Below are 20,185 nucleotides of genomic sequence, written 5' to 3' on the forward strand. Positions count from 1 at the left end.
AAATATCAAAAGAAATAAAATTGAAGCTCAAGAACAAAATCACCGGAATACTTCTCTAGTTAGGAATCAACAATTCAGATGTTTAGAGTTCAGATAAGAATGAACAACACTTCAGAATAACTCAGCAATTCAAATTGAAGGAGTGAGCAAGAGAGAGCTTTGAGAGAATAAGAGAGCTTTCAGCTTGAGAGCAGATTTTCAATTGCTTGGTGTGAGTTTGAATTGTGAAAACATGTATTTATAGGCTAAAAAAGGTTAATTCATGTTACCCAAGTTTACTTTGAGTATTTCCCAAATTTTTACAAAATTTGGGGCACAAGAAATTTAAATTTGAATTTTAAAACTTTTAAAAAATATAGCCGTTAATAGTGTTCAGACACCTGAAGTCTCGAGGTTAGTTACCTAAGGTTCCTTAAAACTTTGATTTTAAACTGAAAACAAGGTCAGGGGCCTAAGGTGACAAGGGTCAGTCGCTTGAGCCTACATCGCCTCTTCAAAAATTCATCAAGAAAATCTTCAGGCGCCTGAGTTTATTCTTTAATCACCTGAGGAAAATCTTCAAGCGCCTGAGGTTATTCTTCAATCGCTTGAACAGTTATATTTTCTATTTTTTCAGTTCAGTTTTCAAAAAATACTTAGCTCTCTTACTTTGTTACTTACAAAAATATTTTCCGGTGTTTTAAAACAAGGTCTTTAGGTCCAAAACAAACCCTAATGAGCTTCAAAATATTTCCACATGATATTTAGCATGAAGTACTTACATAGGTAATCCTAAAGCCTTAAACACTCTATGCTTGTAGTCTTCATATGAGTCTTTTTCTTTGAGTCCTCTTAGACTTGAGTTTGAGTCAACTTTAGGTTTCTATATGCTTTGAATCATTTTGGGTCCATTAAGCTTCTTTTGGATCACTTTGAAGATGAGAGTGACCTTATGGTTCTTAGTGATCTTGAATTTGCATTTCTTTTGATCTTTTGACCTTTGTCTTTCAAGCTTTCTTGAAATATCATCACTTAACAACAATATGCTAAATCAACTTTCATTTGTTATCCTTAAAACGAGATTCGAAAGTCATGTTAAATCAATACTTAGACCTAACCATCTTCATACAAATTTTGAAAGAAGTTGATGGGATTTTTAATTATCATTTAAAAAATGCCTCTTCATTTATAAGTTATCTTAAACTTATAATACTACAAATCATAAGTAATTTAATTTAAACACACCATGTATATAATATGAGACACCCGAAATTAAACAATTAATTGTAACGGCTAAGGTGTAATATTTAAACAAATTTTTTTTTTTAAAAGAAAGCTGAAAGAAAAAGGTTCGGTCGTAGGTTCGGATCTCCATTTAAAATTAGGTTCGGACAGCATTTAAGATCCTTTGCTTGGGAAAGCCGTTGGAATACCCAGCCTTGGTCCTCCTCTTTCACTTTTCCTTTCCATCCCTTTCATTTGAATTTCAATCCCGTATGCACTCTTCCAGAAACCTACCATCAATTTCTCTCAGAGAGAGAGAGAGAGAGAGAGAGAGAGAGAGAGTGGTTGGCGTTTTGCTCGATCTGGCATGTGAATGTTTTAAAAATTTCACAATTCTTGATCATACATACGCCTGAATTCTGGGCGTAGTGATTCTTCACTTTCCAGTCACACTCTCACAGACTACAAACCCTAGAAATTCACTCTATGTCCTCGCATTTCCTTTTCTGTAAAATTTTACTTGCTTCCTCTTTTATCTTATTTATCTAGGGTTTAGTTATATTTAAAGAGCTACCAGGGTTTGCGATTTCGACTATATTTCTTAGTTACGCAATATCTTGAAGTCAATTAGGGTTCAGAGGCGTAATAGGTAAAATGAGGGGGGAGAAAGTGGTGAAAAGATCGTCCTTTGGAAGCATAGTGAGGAAGAGGCTTTCTGACATTACCAATTCGCAGTCGCAGCCCAAATTACATAAACAAGATGAAATGCCACCGGTGATTTCCTCATCGGAAAAAGACTATATTGACCAGCTTCTCAAGGTACAATCGTTATTTGGGTGTTCCTTATTATGTGTTCTTGTGCTGTGCCAAGTGAGTGCCTTATCTTAGTGGGTTCTTCTGTGAAATTTTGAGCAGGAAAACATGGCACTGATGAAACTTCTAGAGGACAGAGAGTATCTTTCTTCTTCTTTTCTCCTTTTTTCTTTTCCTATACAATAAAAGCAGAGAGAGTATCCTATGATTTTTGTATTTCTGCTCCTTTACGTTTGTTCTTTGGCACCTCGTTTTTCTTGATTTTTGTCCAACAGTAAACTTCTTGAATTGAGTGGAGCTGAGTTGCAGAAACAGAGAATTACTTTGCAGAAAATGCAGCTGCAGAATTGGAGCCTAGCTCAATCCAACAGCCACATTTTAGCGGTTTGATTTTTTGGATGTTAATTTTAATTTCAATATCCTTTCTAGAAATTTCTGTTTCTCAGTAATGAAAGCCGTGTTTCTGCCAATTCTTCAGGAACTTAATTTGGGTAGAGAGAAGGTAAGTTGGGTTTAACAACTAACTTGTGTTAGTTATTAAATTCTATTGGTTTATGGAGATTTACGTCTGAATCCTTTTGATCTGCTTAAGACTTCGGTATGATTGTTTCAGCTAAAGGCACTGCAACATGAGCTCATCTGCAAGGATGCTTTGCTTAAAGCAAAGAATTTGGAACTGGAGGTTTGTTCTGATTTTCAAAATTTGTTATTGTAATGCAATACAATAGTGACCAAATTGTTAAGTAGGAATATTTTTGTTTAATGAGGCCTCTATATAGTCAATATTATGTCTAAATTCTTTTATTTATATGTGATGTGTAAATCACATGCAGTGCACTACACATGCTGGACACACCGTTGTTCATTTTTGGGAAGCATAGGGTGATACATGAAAGAGGATGGAATTTCATGATGTGTTATGCTTTGCTTCATGATTCAACATAATGTTTATTTTGACTACATCATCTTAAGACCTATTAAGAAATTCTCATTCACAAGGAAATTATGGTGCCCATGTGCCTGCCCCATATGTTAGTGACAGATTCACTGTTTAGAAGTCTTTTTAATCATATATTCAAAGTTTTATATATTTATTTATTTTGATGAGGTGTACTATATGTCAGAAGTATTTGAACGTGGATATACTCTAGTATTCCTTATTTTTCAGCATAAATTTCTGACAAATATAATGAAAATAAATTCCTTGAGAGTTGAGCTAGAAATTTGACTCTTGCTTGCTTTGATGTTTTCCTCATCTCCAATAGCATGTTTTCTAGTAATATCTCCTCCAAATTGTGACACTTACCAGATCAGAATCTACACTCAACCATTGGAAAATCTTAGTTGTTGTTGAATTTTAAATGAAATTTAATTTGTGGCCGATTTCTTTTCTTGTTCAACTAAATTGAGTGCAAGAGTTTCCTTCGAAATTTTAAAATTGCTCTGATTATGTTTTGGAGGCTTAAATATTAACACAACAGATTATATAAACTATGCATAGAATATGCTATTACATTGTCAGAGGAGGTATTGTAATGCATCAAGCCAAGCCAACCAGTCGAAGAACTTTGGGGCTAGCGAATGAGCCTAAATGTGCAAGCCTTTGTAGACATACAATACAATCTTATTTTATTACTCAAAGAAAGTGCAAAATTATTTGTATAATTATTTTGATTGGCACAAATAATATATATGATGTGATATGTGGCTCATATACTGAGTGGTACAAATGTACAAGGAAGAAAACATGGCAAGAAATCAAAGATGCTGGATGTAGCAGGGGAAACTGTTGACGGTTTGGCAATAACCATCAACGGTTTGACTAGTCAGTCAATGGAAATTGCAACGGTTTGGAGCAGAATTTTAGATAATTTACACTCTGTCTGAGACCGTTGACGGTTTGGCTCGGGACACCCAGCGCAGATTTTAAATTTTGAAAAGGGAACGTTAATATGGTTGGGGTTTGGAGTGAAAACCTCCGGGAACTCTTTATATATGTCATATATGATGTATTTAGAGAGATGGTTGATAATGTTTGTAAGAGTTGAGAGGGTTCTTGTATTTCTCTTGTTATTTGGACAAGAAGATAATGCATCCTTACCGTTTGCTCCCGTGGATGTAGGCATTGCCGAACCACGTAATTCCTTGTGTCATTGTGATTGTTCTTACTTTCATCTACTTGCTGTGGTTGTCGATTGTTCTGTATATTCACCATTAAAATACTACATTGTGTGGTTGATTCTTTACATACAAATATATTTGAGGGTTTTACACAACAAATTGGTTTCAGAGCATTGTTGTAATGGCCTCTGGATCTTCATTTGCGAAATTTAACATTGTGAAGTTTGATGGAACCGGAAATTTCGGTTTGTGGCAGAGAAGAGTGAAGAAACTCTTAGTGCAGCAAGGCATGGTGAAAGCGTTATATGAAATTCAACCGAAAGGCATGAATGAAGCAACTTGGAATGAATTGAAGGCAAAGGTAGTATCAACCATCCAACAGTGTTTGGCTGATGACGTGTTGTATCATGTCATGGATGAGGACTCTTTAGCAGTAGGTTGGCGTAAACTGGAAAGCCGGTATATGTCTAAGTCTTTATTGAACAAACTATTTCGTAAGCAAAAGCTGTATTGGCTTAAGATGGTGGAGGGTTTGGATTTGAACCAACATATGAATGCATTCAATCAAATTGTGAGTGATTTGATGCGTGTTGATGTAAAGTTCGAGGAGGAAGATAAGGCGCTGATGCTATTAAATTCCCTGCCTACGTTTGTTCGATAAAGAGTATCACAGTATGAATGGGCATGTGATGTAGGTGGAGCAACAGACTTAGGGCAGAGATGACATTGTTCATGTTGCAGGGAGTTTCAGCTTGGGAGACCAGCAGGATCATGGTGGGCCCATGTGCACTATCAGACCACCACTCAGGTATAAATTTGGCATTCTGGTATTTTATGCATTCATTACTACCAACAGCAAGGTTCCTACTATTTTTCAAGTTGTTGTGCACAACAAAGGAAAAAATAGATGGATAAGTGTTGTGGTGGATGAGACGAAGTTATTGCATATGAACTAGGTGTGGGAGTTAGTGAGGCTTCTAGTAGGGAAGAGGGTGATAGAACGCAATGGAGTGATGTATCTGTTGTGCGTGAATGACATGTTATTGGTTGGGAAGGCTTTGGCTAAGGCTAATCAGTTGGTAACTCTGTTGAAAGTTTTTGACATGAATGTATCGGGTACGACCAAGAAGGGTCTTGATTTGAAGATTCGCATAGATAGAGCTGCAGGGAGATTAGTGTTATCTCAGGGTGACTTTGTGGACAAGGCTGCAAGGAGATTGGTGTTGTCTCAGAGTAACTTTGTAGATGGAACCGTATTGAGACTTTGTTTGCCATCTCAGGAGGGTTTTGTGGAGAATCGATATGGAATGTCTACCGTTGGGTACCCAAGGATGAGCTGTGATGTCTGGGATATGTCAAAGGTTCCTTATGATGGTGCAATGGGGTGTTTCGGTAGGCAACAGAGTGGACTATCAGTTGTGAGATTTTTTGAAGACTATGCAGGGGGGGCTTTGGTTATAGATGGCTTGCAGCAGCGTTTATGTTTACTATTGTGGGAAGGCCTTGTTGGAAGCCTAGGGTGAAGTTTTTAGGTGTAACATCTACAATTGAATTGGGGTTGATGGTAGAAGCCGAAGCTGCAGCAAGTTCAAGCGGTGTTGCTTGGACTTGGTGTTTGTCTCCAATTGCTAGATGGGAGGCGGTCCCAACCTAACGTCCCAAGTTCAAGGTGGAGCAACGGATTCATGTTTTCGATTTCTCCTAATGGGTGTATATTCGTCAAGGTGGAGATTGTTATGATATGTGACTTATATACTGAGTGGTATACATGTACAAGGAAGAAAACATGGCAGGAAATCAAAGATGCTAGATGTAGCAGGGGAAACCGTTGACGGTTTGGCAGTAACCATTGACGGTTTGACCAGTCAGTCGATGAAAACTGCAACGATTTGGAGTAGGATTTCAGACAATTTACATTCTGTCTGAAACTGTTGACGATTTGGCTTGGGACACCAAGCGTAGATTTCAAATTTTGAAAGGGGAACGTTAATACAGTTGGGGTTTGGAGGGTAAACTTTTGGGAACTCTTTATATATGTCATATCAATGTATTTAGAGAGATGGTTGATAATGTTTGTAAAAGTTGAGAGGGTTCTTGTATTTCTCTTGTTATTTGGACAAGAAGATAATGCATCCTTACCGTTTGCTCCTGTGGATGTAGGCATTGCCGAACCACGTAATTCCTTGTGTCATTGTGATTGTTCTTACTTTCATCTAGCTGTGGTTGTGGATTGTTCTGTATATTCACCATTAAAATACTACATTGTGTGTTTGGTTTTTTACATACAAATATATATTCCGCTGTGCATATTTTGGGGTTTTACACAACAATACACACACACACACATATTGGGTCTTTGCAAATTAAACATGGTTACCCAACCCTTGACATGGATATGTGTGGAAATATGGGCTGGATTCCCCCCAACCCTAAACCCAGCCTATAAATACTCTCATTGGCCTCTCAAGGAGGTTTTGAGGCAATAATAACCAAGACTCACTACTGGGCAACTCTCTCGAAGTCAGAGCTACTTACATTGTGAATATCAAGTCATGATAGAACAATAAATCTTCGATTGTTCTTCCAAGATCCGATCTTTGTTCTAACAGCTATTCTTTATGATCAAGCTTGAGCTCATGAAGATTTGGCACAAATTTGTCTTCTACCGATCATCAAGTTTTTCGTCAGGAAGATCTACCACTACATTGTTTGGAAATACACTCCTTAAGCCCTTGAATCGGCAGATCTCTATAAGGCAATCAAAGATCAATGCAAATCTATCTTTCGTCAATTGTCAAGTTCGGTATCTCTGATTTGGAAGATCTACAACTACCTAGTTCAAGAATATACTCCACAAGCCCTTGAATTGGTAGAACCACTTTAAAGGAGATCAAATGAGAGGATAATTTATCTTGTTTGTTGTAAAAATACACAAAGAATTGTACCTATTCTTTGATCAATAAAAAATAAAATTCTTCTACCAATTTTCTTGTCTTTAATTGAAATACAGCCGCTCGGTGGGATATCTCTGTGAAAACTAAGGTGTAGTCCCAAGAGGGGGGGTGAATTGGGTTTTAAAAATTTCTTTTAACTCTTTTTACAAATTCCCAACTTATTGTATGTTTAGCAATCACACAAGAATGATTTGATTTTCAATGCTTTATTAAGCCAATCACAATCCACACTCAATCAATGAATTGGTTTAATCAATATTAGCTAGATACCAAGATTCTCTTTTAAAACTTTATGAAAGAGTAAATCAACTTGAACTTTTTACAATGTCAATCAATACCCAAACAACCAACCAATTAACCAATCACAGGTTACTTAACCAATATAAGCATTGCAGCAGCACTTCCATGATTCAACGTTTGAATAACTCAAAGTAGAGTTCGATAAAAGCCCTGTATTAATGGTTTTTATGCACTTCCTTTTGACTAAGGTTTCCGCAAATGATTAATCAACGGACTCCCTTTAAGGTTTCCACAAAAGATCAATCAATGTACTCCCTTTAATTAAAAGTTTCTCAATCTCAATATTTCAGCATCTTGCACTTAGATACACAACCACGCAATTTATATATGCAGAAAAATTAAAGAGTAAGAGTAGAGAGTGAGACCGAGCTTTTACGAGGTTCGGCTATACCAGCCTATGTCCTCGCCTTAGGCACACCACCTAAGGATTCTACTATAACACTCCTTTACGGGTAGGAGCAACCTTACACACTCCTTTGTGGGTAGGAGCAACCTTTTACAATCCCTCCTTCAACTAGGGTGGAGCCTCCTCTCCAAGCTATACCCCACGCTCGGTACAACAATCCAACAATCCTGAACCTTTAAGAAAATCAAGAAACAAATTTGTGTACAAAGACACTCTTAAAAGAGCTAATTAGTACAATTTAAAAACAATATTCATCAATCAAATAACAATATGGAAATATGAAGCTCAAGTATATATATATCACCAGGGTTCTTTCTTAGATTGAATAACCAGTAAAAATGCAAAGATTTGTGAGCTTTTCTCAGCAAAATCGCAGCAAGTAATTCAACAAGAGTATAGGCAAGGTAGCGTTGAAGAGTAGAAAGAATTTGATTGATTTGCTGCTTGTAGGTTGTTGGTGTATTTGATCCTTGGGTTTAATCATGTATTTATAGAGTTTAAAGAGTATTTTTCGTGTTGCCCAAGTTGCTTGGAGTATTCCCCAAGTTTTCACAAAGTTTGGTGGCCAAGAAATCACTTTTGGGAAGTTTCCTAACTGTTAAAATTTGAATTTTATGAAGGTCAGTCGCTTGACTAGACAAGGGTCAGTCGCTTGTAGTGGTTTTGTTTGCGTTCAGTCTCCTGAATAGATAAGGTTAGCCGCCTGACAGCTTCAACCACCTTTCAGTATTTTGATCATAACTTTTTCTATACGACTCCAAATTAGACGTTCTTAGTATCAACATAAAGTTAAGAGAAAATCTCACAAATTTCATGTTGAACAGTTTTTAAGATAAGGAGTGTTTGATAGAGAAAAATGCACATAAATGAGGATATAAAAAAAATAATAGAATTTGGAAAATCCTATTTTGGTGCTTTTCATTCCAAAAATAATTTTAACCTTTTTGAAATAACTTTTGACCTTATAAAAATATTTTCCAAGTATTTTAAAAGGTATCTAGGTCCAAGAAATTAACCTAAGAGTTTCATGCATCCATATTGAAATCGCTTGAAGTATTTACATAAAGACTTCTTAAGACTTTGACATTCTAAGCATTAAGTCTTCATGCTTGTCTTTCTTTGACTCCATCTTGTCTTCAAGCTTCAATATATTTTAAGCTTTGTCAAATCATCTTTGAATCCATGCTTTAATAGTATAAGCTTTATGAGATCTTCCTTCTTTAGAGTATAAGCTTTCAATAATCCTTGTGTGCACTTGACCTTATATTCACATACTTGAGTCCTAAAATATCATCACTTAACCAAATATGTTAAGTTCCTTTAGTTTGTTATCATCAAAATAAGATTCTAAGCCTTTTGAAGCCAACAATCTCTCCCTTTTTAATGATGACAAATAAGGAGCAAAAAATTGAGTAAGCCTTAGAAAGGCTCCCCCTTTCAATAAGCATCATCTTAACACCATTTGCAATATCAAGATCACTTTCAATATCATGCTCATATATCAAGATTAATTATCATGCTCATATACATCATTTCATAGTTGAGCCAATATACATGCTTAGGTATGTAGTGTCTTGCTCAATTTTTTTTTTTTGCCCAAAAATTCTCCCCCTTTTGACATCAGTCAAAAAGAGTAAGATATCAATAAAATATATAAATGCTAAGGCAAAGAGCAACCATAAACAAAAATTTGCATTCATCATGCATAAAAAGATAAACAATAAGTCTCAAAGTAGCATGAAAAAATACAAAAGATTGTATATCATAATTTTCAATGATTTTCAGTAATGAACATAAATCATGATATCATTATTTAACAAGTCTAACTCTCCCTGAATGAAATGTATTTCATATTCAATAGATTTATAATTTCATTCTTGAAGTATAAACTATGTATTCATGAAGGTGTCAAGATTACCAATCATGCTTTTAAATTTATCATGCCATGCTCAAATATCAATTAATTTCATGTAAGTGCTCATGGATACCAATATCAAGAATAATACCAATATCATATCAATATCATCAATATCATAACATGCTCATGTTTAGCAAGTTATTTCAATTTTGCAACCCAATCTCTCTCTTTTGATTTATCATTTTATCAAGCTTCAAATGACTTTCTAAATTAGTTTTTTTTTTTAAGCAAATGACTTCCTTGATTTCGAAGATAAGCCTTGTACAATCCAAGCTTTCTTGATTTGTGGCCAACAATAACATTTTTTGTATTCATTTGTTTTAATGTTATAGTTGTCAATGTGCTCATAAACTCTTCTTTAAGATTTTTCATTTTAACTAGTTCAATATCTTTGTATTAAATTGGATTAAATAGCTTTCCGTATATTGAACAAGGAGAAATTTTCCTTTTATATTTGAATTGGCTATCTTGAATCTTATAGGCTATGGAGGCATCGCTTTTCATTTTAGTATAGGTTTAGCTTTCTTAATTTCTAAAATTGAATGACTAATCCTAATATCTTTGGAGTCTTTAGTTTGTGAACTAGGCTTTTTATCTAGGTACCCATACTTTCTTGGGTCCGGATGATTTATCAAGAGATATTTCTTTTACTTTCCAAACTTGTTTAATTTTCACACTCTTTCTCTTTAGTGGACATTCAAATTTTATATGTCCCTTCTCTTTACATAGAAAACATGTGGTGTGAGTGTGAGCATTTGAGGATGTGCTAGCATAGTCTTTGGAGGCTTTTGCAAAGTACCCCATGTAGTGGTTCTTTTTCCTTGTATTCTCAACTCCATTAAATCCTATGCCTTCTTTATTCAAGGACATTTTTTGTTCGCCAATCATTTTATTAAGATTTTATTTTCCTTTAGTGAAATTGTAGATGATTTTGGCTTGATCCTCAATTTTTCTCTTAAGATCACAGATTTATGAGTTTTGTATATTTTTACCCTTTTCTTGATTTTGAGACATTTTGTTGATTTTGTTTTCTAGTTTAGAAATATATAGATCTTTCTCATTATCAATGGAAATTCGGGATCTTAGATCTTCCAATTCTTTCATCACCTTTTCATTCTTACTTTCTAATCTTTTGATTTTTAAATCCTTTTCTCTTTCAGCAAGATTTTTTCGATTCTAATTTTTTCATAACAACTTCATTCTTATTTTTCAATGAAGTGTATTGTTTAGTTACTTTAACTAGAATTTTATGAACCTTGAATAGTTCACTTTGTAATTCTTGATAAGATGGTCTACTCTCATCATTGGATTCATTAGATGAGCAAGATTCATTGTATGAGTCATTTAATGATTTGGATGTGGAACTTTGTTCTTCATCATTGTCATGCCATAAAGCAAGTATAAGCAACTTCTTGGTCACTTGATTCACTATGTGAATTACTGGAACTTATATTGTCCCATGTAGTTGCCTTCATTGCCTTTTTCTTTTTCTTTTTCTTCTTGGATTCCTTCTTAAGTTGTGGATAATCTGGTTTTATGTGTCCAACTTTCTTGCAATTGTAGCACGTTGGAAGTTTCAGCCTTTGTTTCCTTTTTATTGGTTTCGCTTTTATCTAAGTTTGAGTCCCGAAAATTTCTTGTGAATTTATTCTTCTTTCTAAGAATTTTTGCAAGTCTTTTGGTTATGAGGGCTACATCATCTGCATTAATTTCCTCTTCATCTTCATCACTAGAGTTTTCATGTGAGGTTTTAAATGCAATAGATTTCTGGGCTTTAGATTTTCCACTTCTTTCGTTTATTGCCATCTCATAAGTGAGTATACAACCTATTAGTTCATCTAGGGAGGTATTCTCAAGGTTTCTTCTTTCCATAATTGTTGTGGCTTTAGGTTCCCAAATGGGTGGAAGACCTCTAAAGATTTTTCGGATCATCTCATAAGTAGAGTAGTTTTTCCCTAAGGCATTAAGGGAGTTTATGATATGAGTGAACCTAGTGTACATAATTGTAATAGATTCATCCGGGTTCATCCTAAAGGCTTCATATTCGCTAGTAAGCATGTCAATTCTATTATCTCTCACGTGAACGGTGCCTTCATAGGTTACTTCTAGTTTGTCCCATATCTCTATTGCCAATTTATATGCCATAACCCTATTGAATTAATTTATGTCAAGGGCACAGTATAAAGCATTTATAGCACTTGAGTTAACTTGCAACATCTTATGATCGTTTGCGGTCATATTTTTTTCTTCTTTGGGTATTTCTTTTCCATCTACAAGTTTGGTAGGGATAAGATCACCATGTGTGACAACCCTCCATGCTTGCCAGTCCATAGTTTGAAGGTAGATTCTCATTCTTTGTTTCCAAAAAGTATAGTTAAGACCACAAAAGATTGGAGGTCTGGTTGAGGATTGACCCTCTCCAAAGGGAGCTACGCCAATGTGTGCCATTTAGATCTTTATATAGCTTCTAGTTAAGATTTGCTATAACCTCGCTCTGATACTAATTGAAAACTAAGGTGTAGTCTCAAGAGGGGGGTGAATTGGGTTTTAAAAATTTCTTTTAACTCTTTTTACAAATTCCCAACTTATTGTATGTTTAGCAATCACACAAGAATGATTTGATTTTCAACACTTAATTAAGCCAATCACAATCCACACTCAATCAATGAATTGATTTAATCAATATCAGCTAGATACCAAGATTTTCTTTTAAAACTTTATGAAAGAGTAAATCAACTTGAACTTTTAACAATGTCAATCAATACCCAAACAACCAATTAATTAACCAATCACAAGTTACATAACCAATATAAGCATTGCAACAGCACTTTCACGATTCAGCGTTTGAATAACACAAAGTAGAGTTCGATAAAAGCCCTGTATTAATGGTTTTTATGCACTTCCTTTTAACCAAGGTTTCCGCAAACGATTAATCAACGGACTCGCTTTAAGGTTTCCGCAAAAGATCAATCAACGTACTCCCTTTAATTAAAAGTTTCTCAATCTCAATATTTCAGCTTCCTGCACTTAGATACACAACCACGCAATTTATATATGTAGAAAAATTAAAGAGTAAGGGTAGAGAGTGAGACCGAGCTTTTACGAGGTTCGGCTATACGAACCTATGTCCTCGCCTTAGGCACACCAGCTAAGGATTCCACTATAACACTCCTTTATAGGTACGAGCAACCTTACACACTCCTTTGCGGGTATGAGCAACCTTTTACAATCCCTCCTTCAACTAGGGTGGAGCCCCCTCTCCAATCGATACCCCACACTCTGTACAACGATCCAACAATCCTAAACTGTCAAGAAAATCAAGAAACAAATTTGTGTACAAAGACACTCTCAAAAGAGCTGATTAGTACAATTTAAAAGCAATATACTTCAATCAAATAACAATATGGAAATATGAAGCTCAAGTATATATATCATCGGGGTTCTTTCTTAGATTGAATAACTCACTAAAAATGCAAAGACCCGTGAGCTTTTCTCAGCAAAATCGCAGCAAGTAATTCAACAAGAGTATAGGCAAGGTAGCTTTGAAGAGTAGAAAGAATTTGATTGATTTGCTGCTTGTAGGTTGTTGGTGTATTTGATTCTTGGGTTTAATAATGTATTTATAGAGTTTAAAGAGTATTTTTCGTGTTGCCCAAGTTGCTTGGAGTATTCCCCAAGTTTTCACAAAGTTTGATGGCTAAGAAATCAATTTTGAAAATTTTCCTAACTATTAAAATATGAATTTTATGAAGATTAGTCGCTTGATCTGACAAGGGTCAGTCGCTTGAAGTGGTTCTGTCGGCGTTCAGTCGCCTGAACAGATAAGGTTAGCCGCCTGATAGCTTCAACCACTTTTCAGTATTTTGGTCATAACTTTTTATATACAACTCCAAATTAGACGCTCTTGGTATCAACAGAAAGCTAAGAGAAAATCTCACAACTTTCATGTTCAATACTTTTTAAGATAAGGAGTGTTTGATAGAGAAAAATGCATATCAATGCATATATAGAAAAAATAACAGAATTTGGAAAATCCTGTTTTGGTGCTTTTCATTCCAAAAATAATTTTAACCTTTTTGAAATAACTTTTGACCTAATAAAAATATTTTCCAAGTATTTTAAAAGGTATCTAGGTCTAAGAAATTAACCTAAGAACTTCATGTATCCATATTGAAATCGCTTGAAGTACTTACATAAAGACTTCTTAAGAATTTGCCATTCTAAGCACTTAAGTCTTCATGCTTGTCTTTCTTTGACTTCATCTTGTCTTCAAGCTTCAATATATTTTAAGCTTCATCAAATCATCTTTGAATCCATGCTTTAATAGTATAACCTTTATGAGATCTTCTTTCTTTGGAGTATAAGCTTTCAATAATCCTTGTGTGCACTTGACCTTGTATTCACATACTTAAGTCTTGAAATATCTTCACTTAACCAAATATGTTAAGTTCCTTTAGTTTGTTATCATCAAAATAAGATTCTAAGCCTTTTGAGGCCAACACTCTGCCTCTTATCTCTTTCTTCTTAGAAACGAATTTTAACTCACCATCAGATTAAAGGGCTTCTGAATCAAGCCATTAGGAAAGTTACTGTCACCTTTGTGGCTTTTTGATCTATGGGTGGAGATATCAACACCACCAACAACTCCACTTTTGTGGGCGCACTTACAGCAAATCAAGGGACGCTGGCCTGTAAGGGCATCAACAAGTCAAAGGGACCGAGCCAAAACACACAATGACACTTAGTTTCTTTGTTGAGAAGATGTCAAACATGAAGATTTCTCTGATCTCGAAACAATCTTGGATTGGGGGTAAAACCTCAATCCATATAACGAATGATCATTCTTCCAATAGTAAGACTTTGGGTTGTTGCTTGGTAGCCCTGTGGAAGAGATCTATTCACACAGCTAAATACCCTTTCACTTGCTAATGTCATGCCCATTGTGGTGATTGGTATTTCCACGAAGGAGGAGAAAATCACAAAAATGGAGAGAAAGATCTTACTTCTCACCAAAATGGTTGAAGACAAGGTTTTTCAAATTGCCTTGCTCATTAGCAAGCTGGAGGTGTAAAATAGCAGTGAATTGAGCCAAGATCATGAAGATCATCCTGGTTTTTACTCCCAACATCATCAGTAAAACCAAAGGGAAGGAAAAAGAAGCCTCTCAAGACTTCTAAAGAAAACTACTCCACCTTGGTTGCTTCGTTATTTGTTCAACAATTACAAGACAAGATAACAAACAAAATCTAAACAAATGTGGTGGTCCCTTTTGAAAGTTCCCTCATGTCCTTGCAATTTTACATGAAATACATTGATAACATGAGGATGCCAAATGGGTATTGACCTCCAAAGTTTATCCAATTTGATAGAAAAGGAAACCCCAAACAACATGTTGCTCATTTCATCAAAACTTGTGAGAATGTTGGTATCTTTGGTGACCTTCTTGTTAGATAATTTGTTTGGTCTTGTGAGGCAATGCATTTGATTGGTACACAAACTTAGAATCAAAATCTATTAGCAGCTGGGAGCAGCTTAAGTGAGAATTCCTTAAATTGCTTCTATGGCATAAGTCACAATGTTAGCTTGATGGAGCGAACAACACCAAGTAATGGAAAGATAAGGCTGCCATGGACTGTGACAGATGGCTTGCCTCAAGTATTAACTACAAAGAGCAAATTTTAGAAATTTTCACTCTAGAGATGTGCATCCAAGGTGTGCTTTGGGAATTGCTTTACGTCTTCAAAGGAATTAAAGCACGCACATTTGAAGAATTACTAACATTTGTTTAAAAGGTTAGTAGTTTAACTATCCACCAATCATATTTGGATGATCTATGACCACCTTGTTCAGGAATACGCTCCTCGAGCCCTTGAATTGTTAGATCACTTTAAGGACATAAAATTGATTGAAAAGGAATAGCTTCAAGGATTTATGCTATCATGTGAGTTGCTGTCCTAGGGCAGCACCAATCATTATCTTTTATAAGCGTAGAAATTGTAGCATTCTGAGGGAGAAAAGCTCCTCCTATATGGAAGAGAACCATATTTCTGTTGTGAGAGCACCTCTCTCTCTCTCTCCAGAATCTTCTTCCTCCAAAAAATTCTCTTTCTAGAATTATTTTTTTCTCGCTCTCTAGAATGTTCTTCCCTCTCTTTCCTAGAAGCTTCTCCTTCTTTCTCTTTCCAAGAAACTTCTCCTTTCTTTAGTTCATTCTCTAGCCCTCTCAAGAATTCTCTCTACTTCTATCTAGAAACACTAGCTGGAGCTGCCTAGAAATTTCTACTTAGCTGGCACCCACTTTTAGCACCACCTATTCAAGGAACAAAGGCTTTGATGTTGGACAAGCAGTAGAAGAACTATGTACTATTTGTACAAGGTAGACAAGAAAGAAGTGCGAGTGTGTGTGTTGGTGTAAGATTTATGTTAGTGTTGGGCACATTGTAATTGTGAGATGTACTTGACTGCATGTGAGTATATGTTGTAAGTCCCAGTGTAAGGTGCTGGGAACTTATTATGTTTCCACAAATTAATAAGAGTTAATTTCTTGTTGTGACCATCTCCAATTCTCAACAAGTGGTATCAGAGCTAGCGGTCTAGACTATTGCAAAGACCATGGTACATGGAGATTCTGCTAGTACGTAGTCTAGGACTGTGAAGTTAGTTGGTTAGAGACCAAGCTTACTGGGTTAACTGTGGGGCATCACCAAGTAATGATGGCGGATAATGCAACCTTGACAAGCAACATAGAGAAGCTCAACCCCAACAATTATAAACATCGAAGTATTTGCATGCAGTTTTTTATGTACTTAGACAAGACTTATAGGGGATTGTTGGTGGTAGTCAAACTACACCACCAAATGTTGTTGAAGAGTTAAAGAAATGGAAGGTGAGAGTTGACAAGGCATTGTATGTACTGGAGGTAGTAACAGAAGATGAGCTATTACAACACATCAAAGATGCAAAAACGCCCAAGGACACATGGGGATACCCTTGAAACTCTATTTTCTAGGACAAATGATGCAAAGCTCCAATAGTTAGGGAATGTGCTTTTGTCAGTCTCGCCAAAAAAACATGATAGTGGGTCAATATGTTACGAAAGTTAAATCTATTAGTTAAGCAATTTCAAAGTTAGACCCATAAAATAAAATTGTAGAGATATGAAATAAGAAGAATAATTCATGGTCTTAGGCCAGAGTATAATAGCCTCATCACTGGGTGGGCCAAAGAACTAACTCTAATAGAGTTGGAAAATATATTAGCCAGCCAAGAGGCTTTGGACGAAAAAATGTGTGGAGCCTCACAAAAGGATGAGGAAAAGACTCTCGTTAATAAGGGAACCTTTAAAGGAAAGGATAAAATAGCTGTGAGAACACACATTGGAGAAGTCAAATCTAGAATGATGCAAAAAGGTAGGTGAAAAAGCCCAGACAGGAGGAGTCCTCAGTGAGGGGGAGCTCAACAAAACCACGACAAAGAAGAAAATGGAGATAAGAAATATGGGCGGCACAACAACCAATGATATAATTGCGGGAAGAGGGGACAACTTAGCTTGAGATTGTTGGCACAAACAAGCTGAAGGGAATGCCTTGACATCCATCTAGAGTGAAAATGGTAGTGCAAAAGAATTGGACCTTGAAGCATGCTTTGCAATAATGGAGGATATGCCGAATGAAGAGCATAAAACTTCCGAACCAGAGGAAGAATCGACAATCATCACGTTAAGTGATAAGCTAATTAAGTATAATAGTGATTGATAGTGGATTCTTGATGTTCCAATCACATGACTTGAGACAAAGAAAAATTAGAAAGTATTTCTCGATATAAAGTAGAGCGGGTTGTGGTAACCGCCAAGGACTCTAAACTACCAATAACTCATATTTGTAAGACAGTGATAATACCAAGATTCAACTCGTAACTACAGCAACTACAAAATGTGTTGCATGTTCTTGGAATGATATCACAACTCATTACTTCAAGGAATTGCGTGGTGTTTGGCTCTAATGATGGCAAGGTGTACAAGAATTTCCAGCTTGTGGATACACCAATCATGAAGGGGTGAAGATTGGAATCTATCTACATAATGTCAACCTATGAAGCATTCGTAGATAGGATAAGAAAGAATGAGAGAACGCACTTGTAGCATTGAATACTTGGGAATGTAAGTTGTGACAAGCTTAAAATAATGATGAGCAAGTTGATGCTCAAAGGCTTCCCTCAGGTAGATTTTTGAGAAGACATTATGTGCCCTAGATGCCAGAAAAGCATATCAATTACCCTATTTGAAGATTCAACGTTTAGAACCAAGAAGTCTCTTGAATTGATTCACTTGGAGGTATTTGGGAAGATAAAGCGACAATTCATCAGCAATCATTGGTACATGAGAACCTTCATAGATGAATTCTCCATATACGACTGGGTTGACTTTATGAAAGGAAAATCGGGGCATAAAACAAATTTAAGGAATTCAAGAATATGGTGGAAAAAGAAATAGGATGAAAGATATGATGCCTATGTATAGATAATGGGGTGGAGTATATATTGAAAGAATTCTCAAACTATATGCAAGAATGTAATATACATTGACAATTGACTTACCTAGATACACCGCAACAAAACAGAGTAGTAGAAAGAAAGAATTGGCATCTTGCAGAAATATGTAGAAGCATGCTACATAACAAGAATGTTCCATCATGTTTTTGGGCCTGCATGATGACAATAATGTATGTGATTAATAGACTACCTCAAGCAAAGTTGGAATTCACTTCACCATACAAGAATTTGTGGGACATTAGATCCATGGAAGTTTCCTAGAAAGAGATATAAGGAGAAGATTCCAAGAAGGAGAGAGAGGGAAGTGTTGGGAATTGAAGGTGGTGGACACAAGATATTAAGTCATATTAATTTGTGCAAACAAAATAGGTGCCCAACACCTTACACTTGGATTTACAACAAAATAATTACACTCTTACAATTACAATGTGCCCAACACTCACATATATCTGTCATCCACATTTGGATTTGGTGCCCAACACCCACCACTCACTTTCTCTTGGAACTTTGCACACATTCACACTTCTTTCTTGTTCCATCAATGATGAAGCCTTGAGCTCCTTATATGGTGTTACATTACCACTTTACCTAAAAGATTAAGCGTTAGGTTGTGGGCCAACGATGTATATCAAGCTTTAACATTCCCCCACACATGCAGCCTGACAGCATGTGGAGAGATAAAAACATGATAGATAACACTCATTATAGGGAATACAATAATTTTTTAGACATCACACAATAAACACGGGCAACAAGGCTAGAATCCAGGATCTCTTGGTAATTAACTTTGATACCATGATAGATTACCGTTTTACCTTAAAGCTTAAGTTGTTAGATTGTGGGCCAACAATGTATATCAAACTTTAACATATAACAACTCACAAAATTATAGAAAGTTCATATAACAAGATGCCTTGAATTTTCTAGAGAGAGGTAGAGAGAATTTGAGAGAGAGAGGGAGTTCTAAATAAGAGAGAGAGAACTTTCTAAAGAGAGCAGAGGGAAGAAATTTCTAGAAAGAGGGAGATTTCTTAGGAGAGAAATTTCTAGAGAGAGAGTAATTTTTGGTAAATAGAGAGGGAAGAAGGTTCTAGAGAATGATAGAGAGTCGGTGTTCTTTCTATAGAAAGAACATTCTAGCTAGTGAGATAGAGAAAGAACTTTGGAGAGGGAGTGAGAGAGGACATTCTGGAGGAAGAAGCTTCTAGAGAGAGAGAGAGAGAGAGAGAGAGAGAGAGAGAGTGCTCTCTGAAGATTCCCCCTCAACAACTACTCTCTCTCAATGTCGTTCTAAAAGTCATACCACGTTGCTTTTTGAATCTGTCAAACTTGACATCGTTGAGTCCTTTGATAACTAGGTTTGCAAGTTGGTCTTTGGTCTTGATGTTCTTCATCTCAATCTCTTCTTGCAATACTTTCTCCCTGATGAAGTGATAATGCACCTCCACGTGTATAGTCCTTGCATGGAATATAGGGTTCTTTGTTAGGCGTGTTGCTGATTGATTATCACAGTATAGTTGTACTAAATAATCAATTAATTGGTGAAGATCTTCCATAAGTGCATTAACCATGTACTTTCTTGTGCTGTCATTGCTGTTGCCTTGCACTTTGCCTCAGCATTTGATGGTGAAACTATTGATTGTCTTTTACTGCACCAATATACTGCTCTAGAGCCAAGATTGAACATGTACGCAATAGTTGAACAACGTGTGTCATGGTCACCAGCATAATCAGCATCACAATACTCTTTAACTTCGTCTACTCCTTCCTTACTATATAGGAGCTCAAAGTCAATAGTTCTTTCATGTTCCTTAGAATTCATCGTAGTGCATCTAGATGAATCTTCTTTGATTTCTGCATGTACCAGCTTACCACACCGACTGCAAATGATATATTTGGTTGTGTCATTATGAGGAAGAT

The 20,185-nt window shown here is 35.9% G+C and overlaps 1 protein-coding gene across 2 annotated transcripts in view; it reads left to right on the top strand.

Annotated features, from left to right (window-relative positions):
* The first annotated feature begins 1,362 nt into the window (after positions 1-1,362).
* The window catches only part of LOC131148750 (SHUGOSHIN 2), a 43,565-nt gene continuing 24,742 nt past the window's right edge, over positions 1,363-20,185 (top strand). The window contains exons 1-5 of one of the 2 annotated variants that reach the window (XM_058098655.1): positions 1,363-2,022; positions 2,119-2,156; positions 2,292-2,400; positions 2,495-2,518; positions 2,630-2,698. In XM_058098655.1, the coding sequence (XP_057954638.1) occupies positions 1,858-2,022; positions 2,119-2,156; positions 2,292-2,400; positions 2,495-2,518; positions 2,630-2,698 (405 nt within the window). In that variant the 5' untranslated portion in view covers positions 1,363-1,857. The remainder of the gene's footprint in view (positions 2,023-2,118; positions 2,157-2,291; positions 2,401-2,494; positions 2,519-2,629; positions 2,699-20,185) is intronic. The other variant, XM_058098656.1, reaches the window with a different exon arrangement.

Source organism: Malania oleifera, chromosome 2 (assembly GCF_029873635.1).
Source record: "Malania oleifera isolate guangnan ecotype guangnan chromosome 2, ASM2987363v1, whole genome shotgun sequence".
NCBI lineage: Eukaryota > Viridiplantae > Streptophyta > Magnoliopsida > Santalales > Ximeniaceae > Malania > Malania oleifera.